This window comes from Pimephales promelas, chromosome 14, assembly GCF_988280905.1.
Source record: "Pimephales promelas chromosome 14, fPimPro1.hap1.1, whole genome shotgun sequence".
NCBI lineage: Eukaryota > Metazoa > Chordata > Actinopteri > Cypriniformes > Leuciscidae > Pimephales > Pimephales promelas.
Window position 1 is genome coordinate 26,039,209 of NC_142782.1, and position 27,148 is coordinate 26,066,356.

The following is a 27,148-nucleotide window of genomic DNA, read 5'->3' on the forward strand; positions in this document are numbered from 1 at the left end:
AAGTCATTTCTCTGTGTGATAGTTGTAATGCCTCAGATCTCAAATTATTTGGATTACGGTATGTACATTTACAGTAGAGAAGTGTTTTTTGTCATTTTAAATGTTACCTAACAAGCTGCCTGTGATAGCAGTTTGCTACTATCCTGTTTCCTTTCTCTAAGCCAGGGATATAAAGATTGTGAAGGATCTTCAGAATGCCAGTGTGACCGAGAAGGAGAGTGTGACATTTATCTGTGAGGTCAACTGGGAAGATGTGGATGGGAAGTGGTACAAGGATGACAGCCGGTTGCGAGCTGGGGACAATGTTAAAATAAGATGTGAGGGTATGTGTGAGAGGTTTACTGACCATTTGAATTATATGGTGGATGTCATTATGTTCATAACAGGGTCATTCTCAAAATATGCTAACAAACATTTCACGTGACTTCTATGAAAAGCATAATCCTTAAATTGAACCCAGTGTTTATTAAATTACAGTTTTATCATATTTATTTGTTCATTTAAATTAAGCATTAATTCACTGTATAGCAAGTTTGCAAATACGCAAAACAAAATAAGTGAATAGTACACAATAGTTCCATTGATGTTTTTAATGTTAACTCGTATTTAGAAAATTCAAAAAGTGGTGTACCTGTATGTAGCTGTGCACCAAGTTTAAAAAATAATTCATTAATTTATTTAATTTAAATGAGTTATTTAGGTGTTAAATAATAATAAAAATAATAAAAAATTGAATTACGCCGGAAAATGACAATTTTTTGAGAATACCCAAAAAGGTCTTTAATTGAAAATGATAATATATTGTTTTAGAATGTAATTTTCAGCACCTCTTTCAAATTTGATCAAATCTTACAAACAGGTCAAATACACTCCCTGAGCTATAAATCAGTCAAACCAGAAGATGCTGGTGAAATCAGATTCACTGCCGAGAGGGTCTCTTCAACAGCAACGCTACAAGTTAAAGGTAAAAATGAGAGCATCGCATTTGATCCGTTTTCTTCAATTGTCTTTGAATTTACCAAGGATGATCATTGCAGAGCTTCCAGTTAATTTTTTGAAGCCCCTGAGGGTGAAGATTGCCATGTACAAACACCGTGCCTTGCTGGAGTGTCAGGTCTCCCGTAACAATGCTGTGGTTAAATGGTACAGGAGAAACCGTGAAATTGTGCCAAATGGCAAGTACCAAACTATCAGTGAAGGTGTGTACAGACAGCTCATCATAGATGATGTGGGCTCCTCAGATGAAGACACTTTTATCTGTGATGCTTTTGATGAGAGAACTTCCTGCCAACTGTTTGTAGAGGGTGAGAAGTCATTTTTTAAATACAGTTTACTAATCCAGTTTCAATATTAACAGATTCATTCTTAGTCTACTTTTATTCATTTAGTCAGTTCGTCTATCCTTTTAAAATGTAAGCTAAGACTTTTATGCACGGGATATTTAATCTATTCTTACAGAGCAGGCCATCAGCATTTTGAAAGGACTCAGTTCTGTGGAGGTCATGGAGCCTAAAGAGGCTCGTTTTAAAGTGGAAACCAGTATTAAATTAGAGAGGGCACCAAAATGGACCCTGAATGGGCAGATGCTATGCCCCTGTCCAGAAATCAGGATTGAGAGGGAAGGAACCTCAAACAGACTTATTTTCACCCAAACTGACAGCAGCATGTGTGGCATTGTGCAGTTCACCTCGGGGAAGAGCAAGTCAGAAGCTCAACTCACAGTTACAGGTAATTATCTGGTCAATCTCAAATATTCACAGTAGGGATACACAATAAATTGTGTTATCGGACAAGGCTTTTTTTAAAATTATTGGTATCAGAGTATTGGTTATTTAATTGTGTAAGCTCACGTCCACTATTTTTGCATTTAGGCTGCGTTTGCATAGCCTGGCTGCGCCCTCCTACGCACTTCCGCTCAATTTCATTAGAAACTAGAGAACTAGAGTCTGGTTGAACCAGGCTAGCGTTTGCACTGGCTCCTTACTAAAATTTGACACACATCGGAAATTTGTTGCTCGTGTATACACAAAAAATCATTCCTGTATGCATGTTGTAACATGTTGTAAAAGGACGTCTTTGACACTCTTCACCAAGCGTTTACACATACACACAGGAGCGTTTGAAAGCAGGCGTCTATCAGCAGATTTTTTAGAGATCCGCTGACAGACGCATGTTTTCAAATGCTACCGTGTGTATCTTTGTAAGCTCTCGGTGAAGAGTGTCTATTTACAACATGTTTTTGAAGCGTTGATCATTGTAGCCAATCAGAGACATATGTTGAGCTTATGAACACAATGGCCAATCAGAGGTGTTTAAGAATCCGTTCAACAGCGCTCAAAATGATAGCGGGAAATGCTTGTATAGTGACATTTGTCAAATTTTTGTACTGACTTGGTACCGAAGTTGGTACTTTTGAATTAATTTAAACTAGTCATTTATTTTAATATAACCCATTTATCATTAATTGGCCATAACAAAAAAAAAAACTGCTTATCTTATCATGAATTTCATATCAGTGCATCCCTAGTCTTGCAATGGAGCCGCAAACTTCTCATACTTTTGAAAATCCAACGATTAGTTGATCCTGGTAAGCGCTTATTGTCATAGTTTTAAACACAATGGCTTTCTTATTCCACAAGGGGTTTTGGCGTCAATGAATTTGTTTCCACACAAACCGTTAAAGAACGTGACACATGCGTCTTCTGGACATCCGGTAGAATTCAACCAATCAGATCGCGACTTTGAAACTCCTGAAGTTTTTCCCGAAAAGTGTGCCACATGCATCAGATATTCAGCCAATGGTCCATGGGCATGATGTCTGAGGCTGAGAAATCAGAGCATGAGCCATGCATTTGTATTATATGGCTTGTGAATAACGTGGCTTATGAATTCTTGCTTTCTTACACTTTCCTAATAGAGCGACCTTTGATCGTCAAACAGCCTATTTCAGATGTGGAGGTGAAGGAGAATGGGTCAGTTACTCTCAGCTGTGAGTTCTGTCCATCCCCCAGAGTAGTGCGCTGGTTCAAGGGTAGAACCCCCCTGTTTGCCTCCAATAAGTACACAATGAAGCGAGAAAAGAACCGGGTTGAGATGACCATCCTGGGTGTGAAAGTTGCAGATTCAGGAGAGTATCGCTGTCTGGCTGGTGGCTCGGAGACAAAAGGAAGAATCAGTGTGGAAGGTACCTGCTTTTAGCTCCAGTACAATTTTTAAACACATCATCAAAATAAGAAACAATCTGCACTCCCTGATATTAGAATTAGAAATCATTCTTTATTTTCTTGCAGTTAAAAGGTTGAAGATCATAAGGCATCTGGAGCAAGTAGAGACTGAGGAAGATGGCTCTGCTGTATTCAGTTGTGAACTGAGTCACGAGTCACCCAGTGTCCAGTGGCTTCTCAATGACAGAGTACTGTACACCAACCACATAAACAAAGTCCAGAATTCTGGAAAAGTGTACAGTCTGATTCTAAAGCGACTCGCTCCTCAAGAGAGCCGTGTTACATTCAAAACCTTTGATATCAGCGAGTCTGCGTTCCTCAGGGTCAGAGGTAAGGTTTTCAGTTATCGTGGGACTAAGAAAACAGGATTTTTTAATAACCTGGAGTCCAACTCCTCTAACTTCAAAACAGAGACATGTACAAGAATTTACAACAGATATCGGATATATAATTGTTTCTGCCCAGCACATTCTTAAAGGAATAGCTATTAATTATGGAAGAGATTTAACCCTTTAAGAGCACTATTTCTTTCAATTTACGAGTTCATGCATAAAATTAGTTGTACTTTATTATAAGAAATAGACATTGTTACAACTCATTTCAGGCCACACAAACAAACTCTGTATACTAAAATAACCTTTCAAATACAGTGGTTTATAAAATGTATGTACTGTCCAACCAGCATATCATGGAGCCCCTAAAAAAGGGACATGGTGAAGGAAAAAATATGAGATGGACATAAAAAATAAAAAACATGAGATGGGAGGAAAAATTATGTCAATGCTTTTGAATTCTGTGGCAAAAGTTTTGCATTCCCTGAGAAACTTTGCCTTTGCGGGTGAATGCAAAATTTCTCAGGGGAACGCAAAACATTTGCCACAGAATTCAAAAGCATTGACATAATTTTTCCTCCCATCTCATGTTTTTTTCTATCACTACAGTATGTCCCTTTAGGAGTTCTGACCCTCCTCTTTTATTATGATTTTTTTTTCTAATTCAAACAGTTTCTAAAGCAGACATTTTCAGTCTGTCTTTCTGTACATTATGAACTTGTGATGCCTAAATTCACTTTAGCATGCAAAATTGAGTGTTCATTTTCTTTGGTATAGATTTTTAATATCGGCCATTTATGTGTGTCTCTTAGAAAAGCCAGCAGTATTCCTCAGGTCACTGGAGGATGTAGCAGGTGAGGAGCGTGGAGAAGTTCTTCTGCAGTGTGAGGTTTCCAAGCCATCTGTAACTTCTGTCTGGAGGAAAGATGGTGAAATTCTGACCGTCAATGAGAAGTATGAGATTCTCCATTTAGGAAAGTCATTGACTCTTAGAATTCGCAAGCTGACAAAGGACGATGGAGCGGAGTACAGTTGTGATATTGGCTGCAGCCAAACTAAAGCGAAAGTCATAGTTCGTGGTAGGTTTCATGATCTCCAATTGAATCTTTTTGAAATAATTAACAAAAAAATACATTTTATTTAAACTGAGGGTCTTTTTTCAGACCTGCGCATTACCATTACCAAACGCATACGGACAACAACTGTGCTGGAAGGGGAAGACTGCAGTTTTGAGTGTGTCCTGTCCCATGATATAATCGATGAAGCATTGTGGATCTTGAATGGCAAACTGATTGTCAGCAATGGACGGATCATAGTCACTAACCAGGGGCGCAAATACTCAATGAGCATTCAGGAAGTTAATATATCTGATGCCGGAGAAGTGGTCTTTACCATCAAAGATCTCAGTTGCAGGACTATGTTGTTTGTCAAAGGTGATCATTTAAATTCGCAAATAATGCAAGTTTCCAAGTTCAGCATTGCTTACTCTCTGTCTCTTCTGTTTTCGCAGAGAAGCCTGTGAGAGTGTTTAGGGATATGCTAAATGTTAAAGCGACACCCGGTGAAGATCCAGAGCTCAGCTGTGAGATCACCAAACCTGATGCAACAGTTAAATGGCTGAAAAATGGGCGAATAATTAGAGTTAGCCCAAAATATGAAATGACCCAAAAGGATTATTTGGTGAAGCTCATCATCCATAATGCAGCCATAATGGACTCAGGAGAGTACTGCTGTGAGGCTGATGGGATTGCTACAAGGGCCAGATTAGATGTCAGAGGTAAATACTTCCTTATTCACTATTATAAATTTGAGTTGAACAACTTTTTAATTTTTTCCCAGTGCAACTGCTCTTTCAGTGATTGACCGATCAAGTTCATTTCATTCTGCTGAATGTCATTTACACCGTTACTCTCTCTTTTGTTCTAATGCATTTAGACTTGCAACAAACATTTGCGAAGGAACTGAAGGATTTGCGTGCCGAGGAAAAGGGCACAGTGATCATGGAGTGTGAAACCAGGAGGCCCGCCACTACCGTGAACTGGTTAAAAGGCTTGATGGTGCTCAGCTCGGGACAAAAGTACATGATGAAGAAAAAGGATGTTGTCCTCACTCTGACCATCTTCAGTCTGGAGAAGAGTGACAGTGCCATCTACACCTGTGACGTTGGGACAATGCAGAGCAGGGCATTACTTACAGTGCAAGGTAGCCAAACAACAAATGGTTTTATAATTATAAACCTTTTAAAAAGGGAATGTGAGATGGTTTACTAGAATAAAGTGTTTGAACACTATTTTATAGTCACTTTATGAATTGTAAACTAAAAGTTGTTATGCATCTATTGGATTTTATATGAATCTGGCTCAGGTCAAAAAGTGGTCATTGTGGATGAGCTAGAAGATAAAGAGTGTCTAGAAGGAGATACCATCGTCTTTAAGTGTCGGATCTGCCCAAGTGACTATACTGACGTTAAATGGTACCTGGATGAGACCTTGCTCTATACTAATGATCTTAACGAGATCGCGATGATGCCTGGTGGCTACCACACTCTTACCTTTAAACAGCTTGCACGTAAAGACACCGGCACCATCTCCTTCGAGGCTGGGGACAAAAGATCATATGCATCACTATTAGTCAGAGGTAACTATTATAAATCATGACACTTGACAAGATGCATGTAGCATATAATCTTGAAATAGCGGATTGCCGTTAATAATGCTCATAAGAATGCCTTTTGAGATGAAACTAGTCAATATGTCTTTTACTACTTTGATATTATAAAAAGATCATGATACATAGATTTTTTTATACATAATGTTAAAATAAAATATATATTTTGAGCTTTCGAACAAAAAAGGAGTTTTAAAGAGGCTTACGTGTAAACTTTTGTTGTCTTTGTTGTCTATCATAAAATAAAAAATGTGAAACATAAGAAAATACTGTGCAGATCAGAATAATGTACAACATAAATAAACTGAAATATGTCTTTGTAATAAACCTCTTTTAATAACAGAGAGACGCCCCACGATAACTAAAGCATTGGAGGACACAGAAGCAATTGAAGGAGGAAGTTTGGTGCTGTTATGCAAGACCTCAAAGCCATGCCATATTGTTTGGTACAAAGATGGCTGTTTAATCTGGAATTCCTCAAAGTACTTAGTTAGTCGATCTGGAAATGAGGCCAGGCTGGCCATCCGTGATGTGAAAGACAGTGACGCAGGGGTGTATGAGTGCGATGCAGGATCGGTTAGCAGTAAAGCCACTTTGACTGTTAAAGGTATTTCTTTCCACATTCTCATTCTACCATTTGGGAGGTTTTAGTTTGACTACTTTTTCTAAAATTACATCATCTTTATGTTTGTTTCACATTAGTTATCCCTGCTGAGTTTACAAAAACTCTTCAGAACCAGGAGGTCAAAGAGGGAGAGAGTGTGACGCTGACGTGTGAATTCTCTATACCCGGCGTCCAGTTTGTCTGGCGTAAAGGACCTGAGACACTAAAATATAGTGATAAGTACCACATGAGGCAGAGGAAATCTTGCATTTCTCTTACAATACACAATCTGATGCCGGAAGACTCTGGGAATTACACGTGCATTTGCAGAGACCAAAAAACTATGGCTACTGTTACAGTTAATGGTACTGATTTTTATGAAAATGAATTCAAAACATTTGTCTTTGATTTGTTGCTTCACTTTTACCATTCTCTCTTTTCCAGCGGTTCCTATATCATTTGTTAAAGAGCTCAAGAACCAAGAGACAGAAGAGGGTAAAAATGTGACATTACGCTGTGAGCTTTCTAAAGCTGGAATCCCTGTGGAATGGTTGAAAGGTGAACAAACTCTCTGTCCTGGCGAGAAGTATCAGATGAGACACATCGTCACCATACTGGAGCTGGTAATCAGAAGTCCAGTGCCTGAGGACAGTGGAACGTACATCTGTGTGTGTAAAGATCAAAAGACCAAAGCTATTATCAAAATACGAAGTAAGACAAGATGTTGAATAAAGACTTTGCTTCTCCAATGATCTGAATTCTGAAAATGGAGCTTATACAGTACATTCTTTAATATTTCCTTAGCTCAACCCATCACGTTCAAACAGAAGTTAAGAAATCAAATAGCTGAGGAGGGAAACAGCATAATCTTACATTGTGAGATATCCAAACAAGACATCCCTGTTGAGTGGAGAAAGGGGAACAACCTGCTCAAGTCCGGAGAGAAGTACAAGATCAGGCAGAGAGGCTGCATACTAGAGCTGAAGATTTTCAATTTGACACAAGAGGACAGTGGAGTCTATAGCTGCACAAGTGAAACTGCCCAGACATCAGCCAACATTACTGTTAGTGGTAAGCTACTTCAAAAGTCATCATGCAAAATAAGGATTTTTTTTTAAATACTTGCCCAGTCAGGCCAGTGGTTCTGTTACTTGACCTGCCAATTTTGCCATTAAATGCCACTAAAACAAAATAGTGATTATTTAACGATGCTTTTTTTATATTTGCTAAAATATATGTAGAAATATATAAATCTTATGTATAAATATTTATATTTATTAAGTATTCTTTACAAAAATGTTCACCAATTCATTTTTTATTAAAACTCTAAAAACATTGAAATGGTTTATTAACATTATACATACATAATAATATAGAACATATATAAAAAGATTGTGTAAGCTATTAAAAAGCTGTGTATAAGAGTGATTTTATATGTGTGTGTACATGTATGTGCAGTATGTGTGTGTATAAATACTTATATTTATTATGTACAATTTTGAAACAAGCAAGAACTTATACAGGTTTAATCATGTCACTTTCCCCAAAAACTTTTCCCCCCAAAACTTTGTTAAAAATCTATTTTATCCAGCTATATAAAATAACAATTATAATTGAATAACAATAAAATAATAATAATAAATAATTATAATAATAATTATAAAATAACTAATAATTTGCTAGGAATAAAAATGGTTGTCAAAATCAATTAATGTATTATTTATTTATTTATTTACTTGTAGTGGTAACTCAGCATTGGTTTGGACAAGTGACTGCAGTCAGCTGGCCTGAAACTGTCTCACACTTAATGTTGAATGCTAGTTTACAACAAATTTAGCCTGTTCGTTTGCCAAAGTAAATAATGATGTACTTATTTGTTTCTTTTTGTTCTTTAGGTCAACCTGTCACTTTCAAAGAGAAGCTGAAAAACCTGGTAGCCGAGGAAGGGAAGACGATAAAATTGCATTGTGAGCTTTCCAGAACCGGTGTCCCAGTAGAATGGTGGAATGGAGACGAGCTGCTCCAGCCTGGAGAGAAGTATAAGATGAAAGAACGAGACACATCAGTTGAGCTGATCATCTGTGAGGCCGTACCTGAAGACAGTGGAGTCTACAGATGTGTTTGTGGAGACCAAAAGACCAAAGCTACAATCAAAATTGTTGGTAAGGTTTTGTTTCATTGAGTTTTTGTAATTGATAGCAAATTTATCTTATTATAAAACATATGTTGGCTGCTCAGGTGCTCCAGCTACTTTTAAACAACAACTTACGAACCAAGAAGCTCTTGAAGGGGAATCTATAACCTTACACTGTGAGCTCTCCAAAGTTGGAGTACCTGTGCAATGGTGGAAAGGAGATAAACCGCTCCTTCCAGGGCCACGGTACCAAATGACGCTGGATGGAAGGACAGCTGAGTTGGAAATAACTAATATTTTCTCTGAAGACGCTGGAATATATAGCTGTGTGACTGGAGGCCAAAAGACCACAGCTGAAGTGAAAGTCAAAGGTAAGGTCTAAAGAATGTTAAAAATATATACAATACCACTTTAAATTGATTTAATAGGAAAGATGTATTAAATTGATCAAAAGTGGCAGTAAAGACATTTGTAATATTACATAAGATTTCTGTTCTTTTGAACTTTCTATTCATCAGAGACTCCTGATTTTTTTATAACAATTAACCAGTTGCGTAGGTTTGATTTTAAAATTGGTGGGGACGGGAAGGTTTGATCGGGAAGTTTTGATCCAAATTATTGCTAGGGATATCAGTGTCACTGGATATTGGTAGGGACACGTCCCTAGCGTCCCTACTAAATTCTACGCCCCTGCGATTAACACAAAAATATTAAGCAGCAGAAATGTTTTAAAAATTGATATTAATAAGAAATGTTTCTTGAGCACCAAATCAGCATGTAAGAATGGTTTCTGAAGGATCATGTGACACTGAAGACTGGAGTAATAGCTTAAAATTGAGTGTAGTTTGGTACAGGTGTCAGAACAGTGTCTGCAGCAGATCTGTGTGTGTGACAGAGGAATTCCTGCTGTTTTGACTCCAACACACACACACACACAAAAAATGTATTTTCAGCAAAAGTTTTTTTTTTTTAAAGTGAACTACTCCTTTAAGAGATACATTTATATAAACCCCAATTCGGTATTTGTATATTTCTTCCTATATTTTGCGCATATACTTTGTTCCTGGTACAGTATTTTCTCTGATGGCTTGTCTGATTTCTCTTCATGTCAGTCTTCAGCACCAAAATGGTTGCAATTTCAAACCTTGTTAAAGCTTTTTTGAAAATGTTTTATCTTTAACTAAATTAATTATTTTGAACACAAATCTAACAGACTTTTGAACGATACATAGGCCTACTGTGATTTCTGCTTGTGAGGTAATGGTTTATATTAAAAGACCAAAAATGTCAATATTTTCTCAGCTCTTCCGATAACATTCAGTAGAGAGCTTCAGGACCAGGTGTCTATAGAGGGTGAGAGTGCAGTATTTACCTGTGAGCTTTCAAAGCCTGGTGCTCCAGTCGAATGGAGGAAAGGTAGAGTAATTCTGAAAGCTGGAGCCAAATATCACATGAAACTGGAGGGACGATTAACCAAACTGGTGATAAATAATCTTGTTGAGGATGATGCAGGAAATTACACCTGCAAAACCAAAGATTCACAATCAACAGCCAAATTGATGGTTCAAGGTAATATTCAAATTATTGCTGAATTTTTGACACTGTGGATTTCATATGCATTTCATTTTCATGACCATGTGATTTTTTTTCTCCTAGCACTGTGTGATCAAGTTCTTCCATTTCATTTAAAATGGCCATTTACTCCACAGCTACTATTGACCCTAGTCAGGTTATGCGATATTGGATTTAACAAGGATGAAATCGAGGTTGTGAGGGATAGACTTACAGTCTTTACTTTGGCAGGCACTATATAAAGGCACTAGATCACGTCATTTTCAAAAGTTTCAAAACTGTTATTCAAAGGGAGTTCTTGTCTTCTGAATTTTTTTTTCGGAAAGACTTTTGGTCAACTGAACAATCAGCTTGTTGAACGCACTGTATTTCTAAGTTCTAACCCTCACAGCCTTATTTTTATTCCTGTCTAAAATTAAATTTGGCGCTACCCTGATTAAGGTCTATAGCATGCTGTCATGTCGTTACACAAGCCCACTACATAGGTTTAATTAATCTGTCAACAGTGATATAAATCACTGTTTGGATTTTCATTACATGATCTTTAAATTCATACCCTCTAATTACACTCCATATTTGGCATCAGAGGAGTCTTGAAATGACAAATCCCTTGATATATTATTGGTTGATAAAAACTATAACGTTGAAATGCAGCTTTTGTCTAGATTTTGCCCAATTCATTACAACTTGGGCAGGTTATGAAGAGCTATAGCGTGTTTGTGTACATAATACATAAAATATACCTCAATTCATTTAGATGATAGTTGAACACAAATTTGCTGTAGTTATTAAAGTTGTTTGAGCACAAAAAGTGTCTACTGGTAAGTTTTTGGTAACACTTGGGTGGGAAGACACAACATTCACACTTTTGAAGAGCCTATAACTTTCAGAAAACCAGATTTTTTCAATTCTTGGCTTTCTGAAGGACTCCCGGCTACCTTTAAAATAACTCTGAAGAACCAGGAAGCTCAGGAGGGGAACAGTGTCACTTTGCACTGTGAACTTTCTAAGCCAGGAGTTCGAGTAGAGTGGTGGAAAGGAGAAGAAATGCTCAAGACTGGAGAAAAATATCAATTGAGACTCAAAGAAGCAAAAGCTGAACTGCTAATAAGGAAGGCACAACCAGAAGACAGTGGAGTTTATCGATGTGTATGTGAAGATCAAAAGACCGAAGCCACCATCAAAGTTAATGGTATGAATGAGTTCCAGGAAGTTTTCAAATTCAAGTTCCTGTAATTGAGCATTAGCCAATTTTTGATAGAAATAATCTAGGAAAAGATTTGATCAAAAACATGATCAGATATGCAACATCTGCTTTGTATAGCTCTCCCCATCACTTTCAAACAAGAACTTACGAATCATGAGGGTGAAGAAGGGAACAACGTCACCTTGCGCTGTGAACTCTCAAAGGCCAGCGCTGATGTGGAGTGGTTGAAGGGAGAAGAAGTACTTAAGCCTGGAGAAAAGTACCAGATGAGACAGATTGCAACTAAAATGGAGCTTGTTATCAGGAAAGCCATACCTGAAGACAGTGGAGTCTACTTTTGTGTGTGCCCTGATCAGACATCCAAAGCAACGGTTAAAATCAATGGTACGAAACTCAATCATACGATTTAGCAAATTTTGACAAATATTCTCCTTAGGTGACACAAATATATTTATGATTTCTTAGCTTTCCCAATCACGTTCAAACAAAACTTGAGAAATCAAGAAGTGGTGGAGGGCAACACTGTTGCTTTGCGTTGCGAGCTTTCCAAACCGGGCGCCGCTGTGAAATGGTGGAGGGGTGAAGAGATGCTGCGAGTTGGAGAAAAGTACCAGATGAGGGTCGAGGGAAGGATTGCTGAACTACTTATCAAGAATGTCAACTTTGAAGATGTCAGCTCCTACAGCTGCACTACGGGACAGGAAAAGACAACAGCAGAAGTAAAAGTCAAGGGTACGCTCTACTACTGCAAGATCAGATATTGTTATACTTTAGGAAAAGCTTTCCTCTTTCAAATCATTCTCAAACTTAACTTGAACACATTTCTCATGGTTTCCATAGCTCTACCCGTCACTTTCAAACAAGAACTCCAAAACGAAGTAACTAAAGAAGGTGGACAAGCTGTGTTAAGGTGTGAGCTCTCTAAACCCTGCACTCAAGTAGACTGGAGAAAAGGAAGAATTATTCTCAAACCCAATGACAAGTATGAAATAAAGCAAGAGGGAACATTCACCAAACTGGTCATACATAATGTTGAAGCAAGTGATGCTGGGAGCTATTCATGCAAAACCAAGGATTCTGAGACAACTGCTGAGTTAACCGTTAAGGGTAAGGCATGCAGACTTTTTGCAGAGGCGGCTTGGCACATTTTGGTCTTTTTGGCTTGCTAGTCATGTAAAACAAAGGATTCTGAGACAACTGTTGAGCAAACCCATAAAGGTCAGGCATGCAGACATTTTGCAGAGGCGGCTTGGCACATTTTGGGCTTTTTTGGCTTGCTGTTTTTATTTTATTGCTTCTTGTGCTATTGGGCTTCTGCTTCACTGTGCTTTGAGGGCCTGCATGGTTGTGTTGTGAAATAATCAGGCATATCTCATTTGGTTGACGTTTCCAGTTCCACCTATCACTTTTAAAGTCAAGTTGAAAAATCAGGAAGTTGAAGAAGAAAATACACTTGTATTACACTGTGAGCTCTCAAAAGCTGGATGTCCTGTTGAATGGAGAAAAGGGGAAGAGCTTCTCAGATCTGGGTATAAGTATCAAATCAGGGAATGTGATGTTACAAGAGAACTGATCATCATGAAAGCCTTGCCTGAAGACAGTGGAATCTACAGATGCATTTGTGGGGAGCAGAATACCAAGTCGACAGTCAGAGTGTTCGGTATGTTTTGAAAGAAAATGTAGCTTATTTTGTCGCTTACGCTCACAATGAGCTAACATGCTAATGTGCTACTCTTCAGCCACGCCAGTAACGTTCAAACAAAACCTGAAGAACCAAGAGGCTCCTGAGGGAGGTGTTGTTATTCTGCACTGCGAGTTGTCCAAGGCTGGGGTACCAGTAACATGGTTGAGAGGGGACGAGGAGCTCAGCAATGGAACTAAATACAAGATCAAGCAGGAGGGATTGGTTGCCGAATTACACATTAAAAATGTCCGTCCTGTGGATGTTGGGGAATATAGCTGTATTGTTGGAGACCAGAAGACATCAGCTGAAGTTAATGTTAGGGGTAGGTCCAATGCAGCTTTAATGGCCTTCTCATTGGGTTTACACTAGGTAACATTGTGTCTTTACCCAATATCTTGACAACATTTTAACAGTGCTGTAAACAATCTATGATACCCAGGGCTGAAAATGAGGGGGTGCGGGGTCATGGGGCATTCAAACTGGTCAGTAGCCTCAAGATAGCTATAAATTTAAAATATAGTCAAATAGTAATGAAATATAATGAAATAGTATTTCAAATTGAACTAATATTTCACTATATTACTGTTTTCAGTTTTTACCGTATTTTTGGTAAATGCAGCCTCGGTGAGCCTAAGAGACTTCTTCAAAAACATGTTAAATCTTACTGACCAAATGTTTAAATAGTAATATATGTGTATTTCCATTTGAATAGAATCTGGTCAAATAAAACTCTCCTAGAATGATAAAATCCCTTTTTCCGTAATTAGGGTCCCCCAACTGAACCTCTGCCATTTCCATGACTGTTGATTCCCTCATGATCCTTTCACAATCCCTGTATGAGACCCCTTCATGAATCACAGCATCATACACGCATAGTGTCATTTCATATCATAAACTCTACTAGTTAGCATACACAATTTCTAATTTTCGAAATACTCCAAATACTTTTGAGTTGTTGTTGAGTTAATACTTCTCCTCACACCTCTCACAGCTGCTGCTTCTGTGTTCTTTGAGAAAGAGCTTGAGAGTCAAGAAGCAATAGAAGGGGAATCTGTCCTGTTTAGTTGTTTACTCTCTAGCGACAATGCCCCCGTGACCTGGAGAAAAGATGCAAATCAGATCACACAGGGTGGGCGATATACCCTCCACCGTAAAGGTGCCACTCAGGAGCTCGAAATCAGGAAACTGAGAATGGAGGACGCTGGCGAGTACACGTGCAGCGTCAGAGGCAAGAAGACGTCTACAACCCTCAGAGTGATAGGTAAAGTACAATAAATCATAACAAGCCTACATAAATTCAACAATAAAATTCAGCTTTTAAACACAGTGAATTTCAAGGACTCCTGTGCATTCCTTTATTCGGTAAATGTTACATTTACAGAGCGTGTGAGGATTGTGAAAGGACTGCGTGACTTGACGGTTACTGCAGGCGAGAGCGCGCGCTTTGTGTGTGAACTTTCACACGAGAACATCCTTGACAGGGTATGGTGGCTTGGTTCCAATGTACTGCAGGAGAACGAGATGAACCAGATGAGTATCTGTGGCAAAGAACACCAGCTGGTGCTCACTATGACCACACCTGAAGAGTCAGGTGTTGTGTCCTTTGTGGTGGGAAATGAAAAGACTTCTGCTCATCTCCGTGTAAACAGCAAACCTAAAGGTGAGTGTAAGGATACAATTTCTTTTTTCTAAGACATTTAATTTTAATACAGTATTGATATAGAAAAGTATACCAAATTACCAATTAGTTGATTTAACTTCACACTCTAAAGTGCATTCTCTCTTTATAGTTTTCATTGAAGAAAACCTGAAGGACATGACCATTTTTGAGGGAGATTCTGCCACCCTGTGCTGCGTGACTTCTGACTCCAGCACACTTGTAACCTGGAAACGAAATAATGTAACCCTGCTCCCCGGGGAAAAGTATGAACCTCTGAAACATGGGAAACGCAATATTCTTCTAATTCACAAAGTCAGAAAAGAGGATGCTGGAATTTACATGTGCGATACAGGAGACATGCAGAGTAGTGCTACTCTTACAGTCAAAGGTAAGGAACTGCTTGAAAGACATTTGGTCTAACTATAAAGACTTGAAAATTATAACTATATATATATATATTTTTTTTTTATTATTATTATTATTTATTTTTTTACGTGATGTATTACCATTTTTATGTATCATCCAACATTAACAATAATTTATTATCATTATTATATTTATTATTAATATTAATTGTAATAATAATATGTGATACATTTAACTGTATTCAAAAATAATTAATTGATCAATTTTAGTATGTGTTGTCATATTTTTAAAATGTGATTTATCAAAATATTTATTTTTTAATTAATACATTGATAGTTCCTGAGGCTAGCTAGACCCTCCCTCCTCCTCCTCATCTTGTCCCCTCCCCATGTAGTTTTACTGATACTTCATTCAAGGTGTAATGTCACCAATTTAGACATTACCAGAAAAACATGATAAAACGTTTTGTCACCTGAGGTTATAACTAGCTCCCATACAAGTATAGAAAGATAACGTTAGCTTCGCGTTTCCCAGTGAGCATAAACAATGGCTCCATTGTAAAAAAATTTAGTCAAAGTTGCCACTAGGGTATGAATGAACATTCAAATTCATAAACAATTGGTGAAAACAATCATTCACTCAAACTGTCACCCTACTGTGAGTTTGCTTGATCGTTTACAATAGAGATCGATAGCTAGCTGCTAGAAACATACGTTTTATTCACCAAAGTTATTGCTGACTCCATTGTTCTATAATTACATCCTTGTGTTTGTTAGCCGTTTTGTTACAGTGTGTTCAGGGGACAGGCAGCTAGTGGATAGTGAGGAGATGTTTGCTGTATGTGACAAAAAATGTTGTGGCCTAAAAAATGCGTGACATCACTTAGAGCACCTTTAAGGGTTCTTTGCTTGATTTCAGAGCGTCCTTTGTTTTTCTGTGGGGAGCTCCAAAACCAAGAAGCAGAAGAGGGTGAGACTGCTTTCTTGTGCTGTGAGCTGTCTCAACCTGCAGTTGCAGTTGAGTGGAAGAAGGGAGCAGTTCTGCTTAGACCGGGTAACAAATATGAGATTAAACAGGATGGATGTGAGCTACAGCTACAGATCAATGACCTCACAAGTCAGGACAGTGGGGCCTACAGGTGTTGTGCCGATGGCATTGAGACAAGGGCCAGTATTACTGTGAAAGGTATGAACCAAAATAATTGCTTGTCTATATATATTGTATTTGATTGTATTGTAACTAAAAGTCAGTAAATTAATGAAAATATTCAGTGGCACTTTATAAGATCCATTCATTAAATACAAGCATTTCTTTTGCTTAATGAACATTGTTTTACCACTGTTTCTTCTCCTCTGATACCACAGAGCGCCCTCTGTTTTTCTGTGAAGAGCTTCAAAACCAAGAATTAGAGGAAGGTGAAACAGCTTTCTTGAGCTGTGAGCTTTCTAAACCTGGAGTATCAATACAGTGGAAGAAGGGGGCAATGCTCCTGAAGAATGGAAAGAAGTATGCAATGATCCAAGAGGGCAATGAAGTACAACTTCAGATCCATGACCTCACAAGTCAAGACAGTGGCATCTACAGATGCTGTGCTGGCAATCTAGAAACACGGTCTAATATTATTGTCAAAGGTAGGTTTGTACAGTATAACATGCCAGAACAGTTATGGTTTATATTTAAATGTATCCGTATCAGTTGATATTGAATATTTGATTGTTTGTACTGTAATGTTTTATTTGTATAAGATTGCAAACATAAAAACACATCAAATATATCTTAGTAATGTCTTTACATGAGGAAGTTAATGAAAAAGTCTATGTATGGGTGTGTGTGTGCGTCTTGGGGGAGCTTCGCTTCGGCCACCTCGAGTTCCTTTCTTGTCGTGGAGGGGGTGTTGAACGATACAAATCTGTTTGAGGCTCACACCTTCGAATTTATGGTTGTTTGTTTTTCTCTCGCATATGCCACAAATATGTCAATTAAAGCAATTAGGTGCCGGCTCTCTGGCACCCTACTTGTGAGTTACCGGCCGAAGACAGGGGTTTGAACGGTTTCCAAGTGTTGGAATGCATGAGTCGCCTTGACGCTGTCCAGATACACTACATGAAAATGATTATTGGTTTGTTGGTATCAATCAAAATTTTAATATCAATGCATCCTTAAAGGTTTACAACAGAGTGTTTATACAGTACAATGATAATCTGGGTTTTTAGGCGTCATTATGCTGTATGTTTACTAAAAGACAAAACGAAACAATTTACTCTCCCTTTTCAGATCAACCTCTTTTCTTCTGTGAGGAACTCCATAACCAGGAGGCAGAGGAGGGTGAGATAGCCTTCCTTTGCTGTCAGCTGTCTAAACCTGGAGTTGAAGTGCAGTGGAAGAAGGGAGCAATACGACTGAGACCAGGAAACAAATATGTGATGAAACAAGATGGCTGCAAAGCACATCTGCAGATCCATGACCTTACACGTCAGGATAGTGGCACTTACAAGTGCTGCTCTGGAAGCCTGGTTACTACAGCATCAGTTACAGTCAAAGGTGAGAGCAGTGACATTAGAGGGTCATACTAAGGGTTTGTGTGTATTTCTCTTTTTTTGACTTGCTGACTTGTATTTTTACACTGACTGAATGTCATCAGGTCTTTGATCAAAACTCATGAATGCATTCAAGTGACCGTTCATGGACAAAAAGCACAATAATTAAATATGTATTCAAAAAATAAAAACAAAATGAAATGCTTATTTATTTGCTTATTTATTTTCAATTTATTTTTTAGAACAACCTTTGTACTTCATCAAGATGCTTGAGTGTCAAGAAGCAGAGGAGGGGGAAACTGCCTTTCTTTGCTGCGAGCTTTCAAAACCTGGGGCTGCCGTAAACTGGAAGAAGGGATCTGTACTGCTAAAGCCTGGAAGAAAGTATGAAATAAAGCAGAATGGTGGTGAACTGCAACTTCAGATCCATGAGCTCACAAGCCAAGACAGTGGTGTCTACACATGCTGTGTTGGTAGTCTATTGACCTCAGCATCCCTGGATGTGAAAGGTATATATTTATTCAATGTAGATGAGTTGCTAGAATACACATTAATAAACATTAACATACTTATTTTCTGCATCCAGAACAACCTCTGTATTTCTGCGAGGAGCTCCAAAGACAAGAAATAGAAGAAGGTGAGACTGCCATTCTGAGCTGTGAGATCTCTAAAACTGGAGTGGACGTGCAGTGGAAGAAGGGAATGCTGTTGCTTCTACCAGGAAACAAATATGAGACTAAGCAAGATGGCTGTAAATTACAGCTTCTTATACATGAGTTGAACAGTCAGGACAGTGGCATCTACAAATGTTGTGCTGGTAGCTTGGTGACCACAGCTTCTCTTGACGTGAAAGGTGTGTATTTTTATGGAATGCAGTTGTTAAAATTTCAGTTGGACATTATTGAGATATTTTTATTTTCCTCTCACCAGAGCATCCATTGTTCTTCTCTGAGGAGCTCCAAAACCAAGAAGCAGAGGAGGGTAAGACAGCCATATTGCGCTGTGAGCTCTCTAAACCTGGAGTTTCAGTGCAGTGGAAGAAGGGAGCAGTGATACTCAAGCCTAGTAAAAAATATGAGATAAAACAAGATGGCCATCAACTACAGCTTCAGATCCATGAGTTAACAGCTCAGGACAGCGGGACTTACAAATGTTGTGCTGGAAGACTGGTCACAACTGCTTCCCTTGTGATAAAAGGTAAGTCAGTGGTTCTTAACCAGTGGGCTGGGCTCACTAGGGGGCCTCAACAAACCTCTATGGGGCCCTCAATTTGACTTAAAAGGATTTAAAATAAGACTAAACGAGTATTAAAATAAGCTAAACATGAAAATAAAGATAGTATTTGGTTGTTTTTATAACAAATACACATCTTTGTAGTTATGACAAGTTTAACTTAAACTATAAAGTGTAACTGCCATTTTTGTACATTTTGATTATAATTAATTAATTAATCTTATCATGTGTTAATTTGTTTTATGATGAACATGTAAAAGCATGTATGAATTCCCTCTCCAGAACTGCCATTGTTCTTCTCTGAGGAGCTCCAAAACCAAGAAGCAGAGGAGGACAAGATAGCAATATTGCACTGTGTGCTCTCTAAACCTGGAGTTTCTGTTCAGTGGAAGAAAGGAACCGTGCTTTTGAAGCCTAGCAAAAAATATGAGATTAAACAGGATGGCCATCAACTACAGCTTCAGATCCATGAGTTAACAGCCCAGGACAGCGGGACTTACAAATGTTGTGCTGGAAGCCTGGTCACAACTGCTTCCCTTGTGATAAAAGGTAAGTCAGTGGTTCTTAACCAGGGGGCTGGACTCACTAGGGGGCCTCAACAAACCTCTATGGGGCCCTCAATTTGACTTAAAATGATTTAAAATAAGACTAAACAAGTATTAAAATAAGCTAAACATGAAAATCAAGATAGTATTATGTTGTTTTTATAACAAATATACATCTTTGTAGTTGTACTTTGCCATGCTTAACTTAAACTTAAACTTGATCGTGAGAATTAATTAATTGACTTAAGGATTAATTATTTAATATTATCATGTGTTAATTTGTTTTTTGATGTACATGTAAAAGCATATATGATTTTGCTTTCCCTCTCCAGAAAAGCCATTGTTCTTCTCTGAGGAGCTCCAAAACCAAGAAGCAGAGGAGGGCAGGACAGCCATATTGCGCTGTGAGCTCTCTAAACCTGGAGTTTCAGTGCAGTGGAAGAAGGGAGCAGTGATACTCAAGCCTAGTAAAAAATATGAGATAAAACAGGATGGCCATCAACTGCAGCTTCAGATCCATGAGTTAACAGCTCAGGACAGCGGACCCTACAAATGTTGTGCTGGAAGCCTGGTCACAACTGGTTCTCTTGAGGTAAAAGGTAAGTCATTTTTTCAAATGGCATTTTCCCACATTTTGAACTTTAACAAACGAATGACATTGGAAATAATTAATTAATCTGTTCATGTGTGCATTTATTTTTGTGGGGTTTTATTGTTGAACATGTAAAGACATGCATATTTTTGTTTTCCCTCTCCAGAACTGCCATTGTTCTTCTCCGAGGAGCTCCAAAACCAAGAAGCAGAGGAGGACAAGATAGCAATATTGCACTGTGTGCTCTCTAAACCTGGAGTTTCTGTTCAGTGGAAGAAAGGAACCGTGCTTTTGAAGCCTAGCAAAAAATATGAGATTAAACAGGATGGCCATCAACTACAACTTCAGATCCATGAGTTAACAGCTCAGGACAGCGGGACTTACAAATGTTGTGCTGGAAGCCTGGTCACAACTGCTTCCCTTGTGATAAAAGGTAAGTCAGTGGTTCTTAACCAGGGGGCTGGGGCTCACTAGGGGGCCTCAACAAACCTCTATGGGGCCCTCAATTTGACTTAAAATGATTTAAAATAAGACTAAACAAGTATTAAAATAAGCTAAACATGAAAATCAAGATAGTATTTGGTTGTTTTTATAACAAATATACATCTTTGTAGTTATGCCAAGCCTAACTTAAACTTAAATAAAGTGTAACTGACATTTTTCTACATTTTGATCGTAAGAATTAATTAATTGACTTAAGAATTAATTAATTAATCTTATCATGTGTTATTTTTTTTTTTTGATGAACATGTTAAAGCATTTTGTTTACCCTCTCCAGAAAAGCCATTGTTCTTCTCTGAGGAGCTCCAAAAGCAAGAAGCAGAGGAGGGCAGGACAGCCATATTGCGCTGTGAGCTCTCTAAACCTGGAGTTTCAGTGCAGTGGAAGAAGGGAGCAGTGATACTCAAGCCTAGTAAAAAATATGAGATAAAACAGGATGGCCATCAACTACAGCTTCAGATCCATGAGCTAACAGCTCAGGACAGCGGGACTTACAAATGTTGTGCTGGGAGCCTGGTGACTACTTGCTCTTTTACAGTGAAAGGTACAGAATGTGTTTTAGAGAAACTTCTGAATCACCTTATACTCTTTCCATGTACCATTCTGACAAGATTGCTTGCCATTGAACCTGGGTGTTCTGATAATTCATTAAGAATACTTTTTGTGAATAAAACCACAAATTTTAAAAACATTAAATGTATTTTATTTCCCCACATCCAGAGCAACCTATATTTTTCTGCAAGAACCTCCAAAGCCTTGAAGCTGAGGAAGGTAAAGTGACTGCCCTGACCTGTGAGCTCTCTAAACCTGGAGTTGCAGTGCAGTGGAAGAAGGGAACAGCATTGCTGAAACCTGGAAACAAGTATGAGATGAAACAAGATGGTTGTCTTCTGCAGCTTCAAATATATGACCTGAAAATTGGAGACAGTGGCTCTTATAAATGTTGTGCTGGTAACATTGTCACGAATGCTTCTCTTGAAGTGAAGGGTAAGGGAATTAATTTAAATGTCGTTTGAATAGAGGAATCAATTCATTGATCTGTTCATGTGTACTTTTTTCTGTTTAGCTTGTAAAGACATAAGCATTTTTGTTTTCCCTCACCAGAACATCCATTGATCTTCTCTGAGGAGCTCCAAAACCAAGAAGCAGAGGAGGGTAAGACAGTCATATTGCGCTGTGAGCTCTCTAAACCTGGAGTTTCAGTGCAGTGGAAGAAGGGAGCAGTGATACTCAAGCCTAGTAAAAAATATGAGATTAAACAGGATGGCCATCAACTACAGCTTCAGATCCATGAGTTAACAGCTCAGGACAGCGGGACTTACAAATGTTGTGCTGGGAACCTGGTGACTAATGGTTCAATTACAGTGAAAGGTACAGTACAGAGATTATTTTAGTGCAACATCTTCCGTTTCTTATGTTTTGTCCATGTAGAACTTCTTTCATACATGAAGAACTTTATTTTTACTTCTGCATGTAGAGCAACCAATATACTTCTGCAAGGGACTTCAAAGTCTTGAAGCTGAGGAAGGTGAAACCGCGTTCTTGACCTGTGAGCTCTCTAAACCCGGAGTTCCTGTGCAGTGGAAAAAGGGAGCAGTGTTGCTGAAACCAGGAAACAAGTATGAGATTAAACAAGATGGCTCTGAATTACACCTTCAGATCCATGATTTAAAATGTCAGGACAGTGGTGTCTACAAATGCTGTGCTGCTAGGATGGAGACAACAGCTTCTCTTGTTATAAAAGGTACATTTATTCCTATATTTTAAAAATAAGTTAGTAATTAAATATAATACAAAAACAAAAATAAATAAGTAATGTTGCATTTCCATTATTTACATCAGAAGCTTCCTCTAAAAGTAAAGACATCCCCCAAGCCCCACTAAGATCAAAAGGGCAAAAAATTATGGAAGAAACACACATTGGTCTAGTGCATAAGAAACAGGCTGAGGTCATTGAGGAATCAGACATCTCTATCTTGGAGGCATCAGAGGTTCATTTCCAGGATCTGTGTGAGAAACTGACAGGTGACCAGGACGTCAAGAGGGAATCATTGGTGAGACAAAAGGCAAAAGATGCGAGTTCCAAAATGGTTACCGTGTCTAGTTGCACCATGGAAGAACCTACAATGACTTCTCTTACAACCAATGAAGAACAAAGAAAAAAAGTGGTGGACACTGGATCCAAAGAGGTTACTAATGTTTCTGTGGACCAGAACAATGAAAAAATCTCAGGGCAAGTTCAGAAGAAAACTTCAAACATAGATACAAATAATAAGAGCAAGGAACCACCCAGAAATGTTCCCCAGCCTCCACCACGGTCAAAGAATAAGGCTTCACACCAAGACCAGTACAGTGTTTTTGAAGCAAACAACCAGAGTGTTAAAGATCCAACTGTTGACAAGAAGGGGAAGAAACAAGATGTAGAAGAAGAAGTTGTAATGGAACCCACTGTGGAGACCAAAATAGCATCAAAACATGCTGTCCTAGCACCATCTTTCACTAAGGAGAAGGTTTCCCAGCCACATGTTGAAATCAAAAGGCAACCATATGTTTTGGAAGCAACGAATCGAGATATGGGCATAAAAGAAACTGTGGATACCACTTTAAAGATATCAGATTATGGCTTAGATACACCAGTCTTCAAAGAGTTAACAGCCAAACACGTTGAAGCATCTCAAGAACAACCATACAATTTAGAGGTGTGTTTCAAATTGGAATCGAGTGTAAATAAGGAATCGAAGAAAGAGCTAAGTGTGGACACCATATCTAAGGCATCAGAAGTGGATGAATATCCTGTCAAAGTGAATGAAAAGAAGGAACCAAAAAATAAATCATTGGATGAAAATGAAATGCACAAGAAGAAAAATGTCCAGTCTGAAATGGGACCGGAAATTGAAAAGGTTCAGTCCAAGGATGGACATCAAGGAAAAATAACAAAGAATGTTAAAGAAAATGCACCAAGCATTACCATTACAGGCCAGAAACCCAAAGAGCAAATAAGTCTTGTACAGAAAACCACAACATTGACCATTAGGGATGTGCAGAGGGATTCACTAGAAGGTGAAACAGATTTATCACACATTGATAGAGGAGATTTGAAAAATGTAAAGCAGGTTGTGGATGAACATAATGGAAAAGTACCAAAGAATGCTACAGAAAAAACTACAAAAACTGCCATTGCAAGCCAAAAATTCGAAAAAGAAATTATTTCTGCAGAGAAAGCTACAACAATGTCTGTTAGAGATGCGCTGAGAGATTCACATGTAGGTAAACCAAATTTACCAGACATTGATAGAGGAGATCTGAAAAATATTAAGCAGGTTGTGGATGAACATCATGGAAAAGTACCAAAGAATGCTACAGAAATAGCTACAAAAACTGCCACTGCAAGCCAAAAAGTCAAAGAAGAAATTATTTCTGTAGAGAAAGCTACAACAATGTCTGTTAGAGATGCGCAGAGAGATTCACAGGTTGGTGAACCGAATTTACCAGACATTGATAGTGGAAATCTGAAAAATGCCAAGCAGGTTGTGGATGAACATCATGGAAAAGCACCAAAGCATGTTACAGGAAAAGCAACAAATATTGCTATTAAAAGCCCGAAATTCAAAGAAGAAATAATTCGTGCAGAGAAAGCTACAACAGTGTCCTTTAGGGATGTGTCACCGAAAGTTGAACCGAACTTACCACACATAGATAATGGAGATCAGAAAAATGTCAAGCAGGTCAATATTGAAGTAGATGTTTCTGGGGAATCTGTAATTCAACCTGAGGAGGCGATGCTAGAGCAGATCACAAGTGTGGATAATGGCAAACAGTGTTCTCGAGTTGAGCACGATAATGTTGATATAGATTTTGAGGATGAGCCCGAGATACGTGAGGCTGCTATTAAGATACAAGCTGCTTTCAAAGGTTACAAAACTAGGAAAGACATGCGTCTAGTCTTCAAAGAAGTGTTCAAGAACCAGACTCTTGATCTTGGTGGCACAGCATTCCTGGAGTGTGTTGTGGAAGGTAAAATCGACACTATGCGCTGGCTTAAAGATGGAATAGATCTTAGGCCTGGGAAAAGGTACAAAATCACCCAAAATGCAGATGGTAGGTGTTTTCTGGAAATTTTCAGGGTTACAGACAAAGATGCTGGAATCTACACATGTGAAGTTGCAAACAAGTTTGGAGCAATTAGTTACAATGGGAATGTGATGGTGGGTAAACCTCAGAATCCATCACAAACAAGTCAGACTGCACGAACACCAGACACAGAAATTGTCTCTGAGAAAGAGATTTCTCCAGTCCTAAACACTGAAGAGGAGTCGTTGAGACTCGTCTATGATCTACCGGCAGATGACACCTACAGCAAGATCAAGGAGAAAAGGAGAAGTCTAATTTCAGTCAGCTCCAGTGAGTTGTGTTTATTATTCTAGATAATAGTAGCAATAGTAGGGCTGAGACCAATAAAAGTATAATTATTTAGTATTATGTTATGATAGATAACCGATTAATGGCAGCTATAAGTAAATACTACAAGTAAATTAAGGCATTACAACATTATAATTTACAGTATGAAACATTTATATCAGATTTGTTAAAAAAGTTTTTCTTAAAGATTAACTAAGTAGTGTACTCTTAACATAAATACAGAGGAATATAGCTAATATTGACCGAAGCTGATAAAATCTTTAATATTTGCAGATAACTGATATATTTACTGTATACATCAATAGTACTGTAGCTGAGCTTGTTTCTTGTAATTCTGTCCCCTCTCTAGTATCCTGTTACTCAGATTATGACACAGCCCCTGATGTTGAGACTGAATACCAATCTGGGTAAGTTTAACATTGTAAATCCCTTTCAAGGACTCTTAATTATAAAGAAAGATGGCAGCATAGAATAATTTTTCCTTTTCTGTACTATGGGATGATACTTTGCAATGTATTTAAATGAATGTTTTCAAACAGGGGAAAAGAGGCAGAGAAGTCAAAAAATAAGGTTTCAACTAAGATTTCTGAAGAGGAAAAAAGTGCTAGTTTACATCCTCAAAAGACTTCAGACCAGCTGAAAGGGAAAGGTCAGTTCTCTTGGTGCTGCAAGGTATTTGGTAAAGTCCAGAGATAATGAAATACTATGCACTCAAGAGCATACTGTATTGTTGCGTTTGTATTTGGTATAGGTTGCGATTTACAGAGTCACACACCATCTCCCAAACGCCTACATTCATACAAGTCCTCTGCAAATACTGAGTCATTCTCTGAGTCAGATGGAGATGATGCCAGAGGAGAGGTATTAGCCTCTTAATTATAAACTAACAATAATAGTAATAAAAAAATGCATTTATAGGCACTTTTTGTGCATGTTGTAGCTCATATTGGTTTAGGAACAAGTGGAAAGTAAACAGAACAAACAAACACTGATGTAGAGTACTTTCTACAGATATTTGATATTTATGTGGCCAAAACCAATTGTCATCCGCTGGGAGGAAACAAAGAAGCTTTTGTACTAAAGGAAGGCCAATTTGTGGAGGTCCTGGACTCAGCCCATCCCGTGAGGTGGCTTGTCCGTACAAAGCCAACCAAGATTACACCATCCCGTCAGGGCTGGGTATCCCCGGCGTACCTCGAAAAGAAGACAAAGGTGAGTGAATGTTTGTGTGAATAGTTTAAATAGCAATGAATTGGTGTAAAAGGTTGTTACATTTATTTTAATTATCTTTTGATTTTTTTTTTTTTCAAAGGAAATATTTTCAGTGGCACATGAAGCAGAAAAGGGAGAATCCCCTGAGAAAGGCAAAACAATGTTAACAAAGGATGAGCATGGCTTGATTCAAAGGTAAACTGAACTGAATAGAATACACAAAGACAAAGTTCTAGAATGTGACCGGGGCAACCTGAAGTTCATCAGACACCTCTATAGAGAATATTGCAACAGTGTGAATTTGAGAATGTGCAGTGCTGGTATTATTTATATACATGTTTGTTATATATTTTGAATTATATTTTACTATTATAATTCATATATCTTTATTATTTATATATTTTCAGTTTTTTTAATTTCCATTGAAGTTTTAGTAATTTTATGTGCTTTGTCATTTTTCTTAGTTTATTATATTTATTTTTTTTTTTCTAGTAATTTTAGTACTTCAACTTAAAACTTTTTTTCAGTTAGTTGCAAAAGCAACACCTCTAATATTTGTTAAACTATTTTAAGTTTAGGTTTTTGTCAATTGTATTTATTTTGTAGCCTCATTTGAATGACTGAAAATGATTTTTAATATTTTTTGTTTAACAATAACA

The 27,148-nt window shown here is 38.0% G+C and overlaps 1 protein-coding gene across 1 annotated transcript in view; it reads left to right on the forward strand.

The window, feature by feature from the left end:
• The window catches only part of obscna (obscurin, cytoskeletal calmodulin and titin-interacting RhoGEF a), a 45,825-nt gene that overhangs the window by 3,258 nt on the left and 15,419 nt on the right, over positions 1-27,148 (forward strand). The window contains exons 3-47 of the mRNA XM_089119740.1: positions 162-323; positions 860-964; positions 1,038-1,304; positions 1,459-1,728; positions 2,918-3,184; positions 3,291-3,554; positions 4,369-4,635; positions 4,720-4,989; positions 5,067-5,333; positions 5,492-5,758; positions 5,921-6,193; positions 6,567-6,830; positions 6,926-7,192; positions 7,272-7,538; positions 7,632-7,898; positions 8,723-8,989; positions 9,066-9,332; positions 10,264-10,530; positions 11,459-11,725; positions 11,858-12,124; positions 12,206-12,472; positions 12,581-12,847; positions 13,134-13,400; positions 13,480-13,746; positions 14,416-14,685; positions 14,806-15,084; positions 15,215-15,472; positions 16,369-16,635; positions 16,815-17,081; positions 17,725-17,991; positions 18,230-18,496; positions 18,574-18,840; positions 18,918-19,184; positions 20,098-20,364; positions 20,524-20,790; positions 21,579-21,845; positions 21,963-22,229; positions 22,336-22,602; positions 22,701-23,971; positions 24,179-25,259; positions 25,627-25,684; positions 25,817-25,926; positions 26,029-26,138; positions 26,289-26,489; positions 26,590-26,684. Of these exons, the coding sequence (XP_088975866.1) occupies positions 162-323; positions 860-964; positions 1,038-1,304; positions 1,459-1,728; positions 2,918-3,184; positions 3,291-3,554; positions 4,369-4,635; positions 4,720-4,989; positions 5,067-5,333; positions 5,492-5,758; positions 5,921-6,193; positions 6,567-6,830; positions 6,926-7,192; positions 7,272-7,538; positions 7,632-7,898; positions 8,723-8,989; positions 9,066-9,332; positions 10,264-10,530; positions 11,459-11,725; positions 11,858-12,124; positions 12,206-12,472; positions 12,581-12,847; positions 13,134-13,400; positions 13,480-13,746; positions 14,416-14,685; positions 14,806-15,084; positions 15,215-15,472; positions 16,369-16,635; positions 16,815-17,081; positions 17,725-17,991; positions 18,230-18,496; positions 18,574-18,840; positions 18,918-19,184; positions 20,098-20,364; positions 20,524-20,790; positions 21,579-21,845; positions 21,963-22,229; positions 22,336-22,602; positions 22,701-23,971; positions 24,179-25,259; positions 25,627-25,684; positions 25,817-25,926; positions 26,029-26,138; positions 26,289-26,489; positions 26,590-26,684 (12,817 nt within the window). The remainder of the gene's footprint in view (positions 1-161; positions 324-859; positions 965-1,037; positions 1,305-1,458; positions 1,729-2,917; positions 3,185-3,290; positions 3,555-4,368; positions 4,636-4,719; positions 4,990-5,066; positions 5,334-5,491; positions 5,759-5,920; positions 6,194-6,566; positions 6,831-6,925; positions 7,193-7,271; positions 7,539-7,631; positions 7,899-8,722; positions 8,990-9,065; positions 9,333-10,263; positions 10,531-11,458; positions 11,726-11,857; positions 12,125-12,205; positions 12,473-12,580; positions 12,848-13,133; positions 13,401-13,479; positions 13,747-14,415; positions 14,686-14,805; positions 15,085-15,214; positions 15,473-16,368; positions 16,636-16,814; positions 17,082-17,724; positions 17,992-18,229; positions 18,497-18,573; positions 18,841-18,917; positions 19,185-20,097; positions 20,365-20,523; positions 20,791-21,578; positions 21,846-21,962; positions 22,230-22,335; positions 22,603-22,700; positions 23,972-24,178; positions 25,260-25,626; positions 25,685-25,816; positions 25,927-26,028; positions 26,139-26,288; positions 26,490-26,589; positions 26,685-27,148) is intronic.